Here is a 7,601-nt window from a genome sequence, read left to right as displayed (position 1 = left end):
AGTAGTTCAATAAAATTTTGAATATGAGTCAACAAACAAGATGACATGGCCTTTCACCTGTGACCCGTATCGAAAGGGTTAACCTATTTAGACAAATATATGTAGTTTCCTGTCACAATTTGAATTTGTTCTAGAAAGAACAAAAGGATAATTGTAAGGTGGTTACACATTCAGTCAAATTAACCAGCCCCATATAGAATTAGGGAAGAGAAAATAACAGATAAAATATAGTTTTACTGAAAATAAAACATTTGAAATTTATTTAGGAAATTTTAAGAGATTATGTAAATGAAATATGACAATTTTTAGATGAAGAAAAGTATTTATAATCTTAATAGTAAAATCACTTTGCACTGGAAGTAGTAAACACTTTGACTCCATATATTCACAGGGAAATGTTTAGTAAAAATACTTCATTAAAAATTCTGATTTTTGTCTACAAAAGGCTTGTAATGTTCAATGAATGCTTGGAAAATTTCATGAAGATACACAAAACATATTAGAAGTTACAGTATGGAAACTTTAAAGGTCAAGTTGGGGTCATGAACTCAGCTGAATTGACTGAGTCCATACAAGAGAATTAATATACTGAGGCCCCTCTATAACGTAGTCTGTTATAGAATGAACTCAGTATCACACTGGTCTGTCGTGGACCCCAAAATTAACATTTTAAAGTTATCCTTTTAGAACATATTTCTAGTCATTTTCATGATGTGTTGAACATTATTGAAGTATAAATGCTCCACAAATGACAAACTTCTGCCAGATAATACTCATCCCAGGCCCTGGTGCTTCCCCTGATTCTGAATACCTTATCTCTTTCTCCCCTCAATTGTGTATATTATTTTTTTCCCTTGCAAGGCTCACCAAAATGCAGCATCAGCATTTTAATACGTCCTGTTGATATCAATACCATGCAAATACTCAACTATCACCAAAGTCTAGTTGACTATATCAAATTTTTAAAACTAGTTTCATCATGAATTTATACCAAATGTTAGAAAAATTCTAAAAGAAAACAATGAAAGAAGACCATCTTGCTGCTTGACAACTGCCCTGCACATCTAACCCCCAAGAAGGGAAATTCACCAAGATGGTTGGAAGCCAACAAAAAAATCAACAGCTGCAAGTGTGACATTTTTGGAGCATCCTACATACAGCAAAGACAAAGAGTATGTAAGAAGTTAGAAATTACTGATTTCTTCAACACATGTCCATCTTTTCAATAAATGGACTACGACTTTGTCAACTGTATGATTTCAAAATATTTTTGTGTAAACTATATAAGCAAGAACTAACCGTCTGTGCATTTAACTAGTTTGAATATACACATATATTATAATTTTTGGTACCAGAAAAAATAAAATTTAAATTATTTGAATTGTCTTCATTTTGTTACCAGAAGTTTGTTAACAGTAACATAAGTGAAAGTAAAAACAAATTTAAGAACACCAAATAAATCACGTATATCGGAACAAGTCCTTGATGAATGTGGCATAAAAATCATTCAAACGATTTTAATATCTTGGCTAGGGCCATTAATGAACAAAGATTTTGGAGAGACCTTGCATATTCATACGTTATGACCACATATTAAATTGGTACTTATACTAGTTATAGCTGAATATTTTATCTCTTTATAATAGTAATGTTTTAGTTAGACAAAAAAATCTTGAAACTACTAATAGAGTATGTGGTGATTTTAACTGTTTAACTACGAATAACTTATGTGTTAAAAATGAAAAGCTGATAGGATATCGGAAAACCAATAGGCCTAAAATTAAAAACAAGTTAACTTCAAAATCTGTAGATAACTTGTTTTTATACGAATTTAGTTACATGCGTCGACTCTTTGAGTTCACAGAGTTGTGAAAGCTAAAGCTACTTTTTAATTTCCCTTTCAGTAGCTTAGAATAGAAATGTTTATGCATATATACATACCTAATTTAACGATGTTATAATTTGTTGGAGAATGCAACAATCTTCTTGCCCAGGCAGAGCGTATAACCTCTAAAGAGTACATTGAACTTGTCACCAATATGGTACAAGGAGTTAAAAATCCCTTATACTGCAAATTTTCGACACTCTGTGACAAACTTGCATTCCAAAAACAACATCTATTCTCTCTTAAAAATTCCTGGAATAAAAAGTACCCATCTTCGGCGAGTAAACGTACTTCACCACTATGATCTCGCCCATGAGAAGTTGTAACGTTATGTTCACCACCATCATTCTCACCATTCCGCTGAAAAATAATCGCTAAACATCCTTGAGCTAACACTACTTTATTGGCACACCTATCTTCCTGGTTAGGTTTCGGAGACATCACTATAAAAGTATAACAAATACTTTATATTAGTTTATCATATACTTTCACATAGATTGTTTGTGTAAGATTCAAAATATCAGGACTGTATAAACAATGATCAACCTAATCCAGAGTTTAACATTTATAATTAGGTTACTTCACCATTGGTTCCTCACGCAGAAAAATATACGTATATCTTACTATTGGTAGTACTACAATATTAAAATTTAGTACGAAACCAGACTACACGAAGAAAAGCAAATTTAATGTATACATGACGTTTGCATTAATCGACCCCTCTTTCCTCTGCGTAAAAAGAAAATGAGGCATCACTACCGTACATTGAAACGAAACAAAACAACCAGTGTATTTAAAAAAACGACAAATCACATTCCAGAAAAAAATAATTTATTCAAACCCGACGTTTCGATTTATGCCTTTCAACAAACACTAGTTTTCCACACTGTCATGAGTGAAACTTCCAAACTATCAATTCCTACAGCCTCCTTTATTTCTATCGCTATATTAATTTAATATTAAATTTATGCTTTTCTAAGTATATAGGTAGAAAGAATCTTATAAATTAACTTGTTTGCCTTCATAAGTTCAGTAGCTTGTTATTATTATTTGCTCTTAAAACTTTTTATCCACAGGTTAAACTACAAATGATATTTTTAATCTTGACAGGTGATTTGGTACGCCCATATCTTCGCAGGGTCTCAAAGTAAGTGACATTACAACCACTACATGTGTATTTTATACAAGATCCTGAAACGTATTGGAGTACCAAACAGAACTGGAAAACAACTCTCAGATCCTCCATACTCGCAATTCGCATACATAGCGAAAACAGCGGCCACCTCATTTCGATTAAAATTTTCAAAATCATCTCATGTGGATCATCAAACATTGAACTTTTAATTAAAGAAAGTCTATCTATCATAATTGAACTCTCAACTCTGAATAATAACACAACTCCGCTACAATTAAGTTTGTTTTGAATAATCTGAACAATCCTTAAAAAAAGGGTATAAAAACGTAATATTTTTATAATTGTTGCATTTTATACCTATCCTATTCCTTCTTAAAATTAATTTTATCTTTTTACTCAGTAATTTATTTCATCTTTATAAAATATTGGAACTTTAGAAATTTACAAATCTTTGTATCTAATATCTTACCTTGTTTAACATAGCTTGCTGAAGATGGAATACGTATATTCCGAAACGTTTCAAGAATTAAATGTTTGTTATGGTCCCAAATGTTTGTCGTTGTTGCCGTCGTACTGTTATTATATCTTCGCCCAGAGACACATTGTTTGTCTATTGTTTCTTCTTCTTCTTCTTTTTTCAAACACTTAATTGGCACAAATATAAATTTTCGTGCGCCCAACACACTGACATACAAAAAAGTTGGATTTTTCCATTTTGAGTATTCTTTATGGGAGGAGTCAGAGCTCACGAAAAGTATAATTTTGAGTTTGGGGTCAATTACTTGGCCGTATTCTGACCAATTTACACGGGATTTGATGCAAAGATACTTTTCTACGGGTCCTACAGATTGGCAAACACAAATGGCGCATTTCCCATTTTTAGTATTTATAGGGGGGGGGGATCAAGATGGAATAAATGTGTAATTTTAGGGTTTTCTGGCACTTTCTCCGCCGTATTTCGGTCAGGTTACATAGAATTTGATACTGTTACGTCTCCATTTGTTAATTAACTTTCCATAACTTCGTTCCGACGAAACTTTAGCCACACAAGTCCTTACTTAATAAAACTGGTTATTCTTTCTGAATATAACTTTACCGATACACTTATTTTTAACAGTCGCGCTAAAACAAACGCTATAATGAACGTTAACTTCAACAATACTTTCTCACTGCAGATCAATTACTCACTACCTACACACATTGTTGTCCCGTCACGTTGTGAGCGTCTTATATATATACCAGACAAACATATATCTAGTAAATGCTAGGGCATTCACGAAGGTTCGAGAGAAGTGGCGTGAAACTAGTCACGTGACCTCGCTGACGCAACAATACAAAGATACTTTTTTACAGGTTCCATACGCAAAACGTTACATGAACCCATAATTTTAGGGGTATTGGTCAATTACTTGGCTATTTTTCGATACATTTATGTGGAATCTAATACAAAGATACCCTTTGCAGGCCTCAAACAGAGATATAGACAATTTTGGAATTTTTGTCTTTTGCTCAGTTTGTCAGCGAGGAAAGCACAATTTTCGGATTTTCGTGAACTGTTCATGTGTATGTCAACCAAGTTACATGGTATTTGGTACAAAGATAATTTCTTGCAGGTTTAAAGCAATGATTCAGACAGTTTCCTATTTTTCTGTGTTTTCCACGATTTTTCTGGTGTCATGTTAAGATTACGTGGCAGAGACATGTTGCATTCGCCCGCGATGTTGGCCCCCTTTAATTCATTATTAAAAATCTATTCCTGTCTAATGAATCTGTTCACTATTCTTAATTTGTAATATAGCTTGTCAGGTAATAATTTTATAGTCTTTTTCTAAATAAATTTCAAAACATATAATGTTTTAATAATATGTTTTAGTTATTTATCATTACTTGTTACAAGTTTCACTGACAGATGTATTTGTATGAAACAGCGTACCGAGTTTCAGGAGAAATTTCTTTATTTCGAGTTTAGACTACATAAGTGAGGTAAGATAGCAAAAAATTTCTTAGTTAGTGAGAAATCAAAGTCAGAACACTAGAACAAGCAGAGTAGTCCACTGATCTCACTCTTTCATTTTCTGAACAACTATAGTGTACTTGGACGTGGAATAAGTTGATTTATACAATGGGAATATCGAAGGTTTGGTTGGTGTATAGAAAAATATGATTTCACCAAAAGAAAAGAGACTAAACCACAAGTTATAATAAATCACTCTTTATTGTCTAACGGGCAAAAACAAATATATTCACACAGTTCGCTAACTAGCTAAATTAGTTCCTTAAAATTAGTCTTGGTTCTATCAAATCTATATTGAAGTTGTTTGTTTATAGTAAATTGGAGTTTAAAGGCTGAAACTGGTGAAGCATTAGAAATCAATAGGTTTAAAAATTGTGATAAATTAACATAATTGTAATATTTGTTTTTCCACATTCCTCTTAATTAAGAGGAAAATTAAATAAAACACCTGCAGTTTACGAGATTTTAAGTACAATTTCTAATAAATTACCATTGTGGTATGTAATATTGGACCTAAACATTGAGGTTAAAGCAGATTCATGACATCCTACCTACATCTTTGTTCACTAGGATGTTAACTAATAAACTATCATCTCTTGAGATTATAATTCTCAAAATTTTGTTTCTCACATAAATCCTCTTTCTTCGATGGTCTTCTGGCTAGGGCACTCGACTAGCAATGTGAAGGTCTAGGCCCTAATCCCGTCATCAAACATGTTCGCCCTTTCAGTCATGGGGGCGTTATAAGGTGACGTTCAATTCCACTTTGCATTGGTAAAGAGTAGCCCAAGAGTTGGTAGTGGGTGGTGTTGACTAGCTGTCTTCTCTCTAGTCTATCAGTTCTGAATAAGGAGCGTCTAGCACATATATCCCTCGAGTAGCTTTCCGCGAAATTCACCAAACAAGCAAATCTTTTTATGGTTTTATTAGTACAGCTTCTCAGTTACATCCTTATATGACCTCACATCATCTGATGTAAACAAGTGCTGATATCACTTTTGAACATAGCTATAGACAAAGCTTGCATATTATCGTATAAAGCAGATAAAAGTACTTACGCCATTGCAAAGTGAATAAAGTGGTGTGAGTAATAATTTAAGTTCTTGGGAAAGTGAATAGATGTAGTTTTTGCAGAAAAAAATAACAGAATTTAGTGGGGGGTTTAGAAAACTTAGGAACAAACCACAGATCTGGGATTTTTTTCAAAGTTGCCTTAATTGTCCTTTCTGTTCCAATAATACTTTTTGCTATATTATATTTGTTTGAAAGCTATGGAAAACTTATTGTATGACAAGATATCATATAAAACTGATATGGGTTAGAGAGTACGGGTAGGCAACGGCAAAATATTCTGATGATTCAAGTGTGACTCAAATCCTTATTTAGTGAATATTATCATTAAGTTCATCTCATACAAACAACGCAAATATATTTGTTTGTTATGTTTGATACAAAGCTACACGAGGGTTATCTGCGCTAAGTTATCCGTAATTTTGAAGTGATAGACTAGGAAGAAGGTAACTGGTCAACATCACCCACCTTCAACTCTTGGATTATTCTTGTCAGAAGATTAATGGGATTTGACCGTGTATATAAGTGAAAAAAACTTATTATCTATTGAAAACAAACTAAATATATCTTGACTGACTTCTCTGTAACAGATCAGGCTACAAATTGTTTGTTTGTTTTAGAGTAAAGCCACATTGGGCTATCTTCTGTGTTTTCAAAGAGAAATCGAACCTCGGATACTAGCATTGTAAGTCTATAGACTGTCTCACTGGGGACAGGTCGTAGATAACTGATAAATCTTTGTCAGTTTTTGCTGTGTTTTTTACAATTTATAAGCAGAAGTGATAGACTACTATAATAAAAAAATAAAAAGAATATTGTTAATGAACATAAATTAAATTGAACTTGATTGTATATATAAAATGGAACTTCTTTATCAATAACGCAAAAAATTAAATTATACGATGAAAAAATATTTTTAATGGCTTAAGCAAACAATGTCTCTTACAAAAAGTTTGGAAATGTCACAACTTAATCAATGAAAGAAAAAGTACATCATATTACTTGACTGCACACAACTGTATGCTTACTACATGTTTATTTGTCATTATTATTATTCTTAATCAATAAAACACATACTGTATCTCAATCTTTATTTTACGTTTATTTGCCATTATTATTTTGAATTATTAAAATGCAGATTCGACATATCTATATTCCTATTACTCAATTGTTTGCCATTATTATTGTGAATGAGCATATGACTATATACTTATTAAATGTTTATTTGTCATTGTTATTTTTGAATCAGTAAAATGCACATCACACACACACACACACACACACACATATATATATATATATACTTATTTCGCGTTTATTTATCATTATTGAGCAAAATTTAGACTTCTCACAATTCTTTTCTCATTACACGTTTGTCTTTACTAATATGAATAAAAAATGTACATTCGACACATCTATGTCCTTATTACATGTTTATTCGTAATTGTTGTGTTTGAAGAAGTAAAATTCAGATTCATACACCTCTATCCTTATTA

At 32.1% G+C, this 7,601-nt stretch overlaps 1 protein-coding gene across 5 annotated transcripts in view; it reads right to left on the bottom strand.

Moving 5' to 3' along the window:
- Positions 1-2,528, bottom strand: part of LOC106457152 (storkhead-box protein 1-like) — a 94,932-nt gene extending 92,404 nt beyond the window's left edge. For 4 of the 5 annotated variants that reach the window (XM_022382963.1, XM_022382966.1, XM_022382964.1 and 1 more), the window contains exon 1: positions 1,942-2,528. In XM_022382963.1, coding sequence (XP_022238671.1) covers positions 1,942-2,326 — 385 coding nt within the window. In that variant the 5' untranslated portion in view covers positions 2,327-2,528. The remainder of the gene's footprint in view (positions 1-1,941) is intronic. The other variant, XM_022382965.1, reaches the window with a different exon arrangement.
- Between the last annotated feature and the right edge of the window lie 5,073 nt (positions 2,529-7,601).

Source organism: Limulus polyphemus, unplaced genomic scaffold, assembly GCF_000517525.1.
Source record: "Limulus polyphemus unplaced genomic scaffold, Limulus_polyphemus-2.1.2 Scaffold297, whole genome shotgun sequence".
Classification (NCBI taxonomy): Eukaryota; Metazoa; Arthropoda; class Merostomata; order Xiphosura; family Limulidae; genus Limulus; species Limulus polyphemus.
This window is presented reverse-complemented; position numbering and strand designations above follow the sequence as displayed.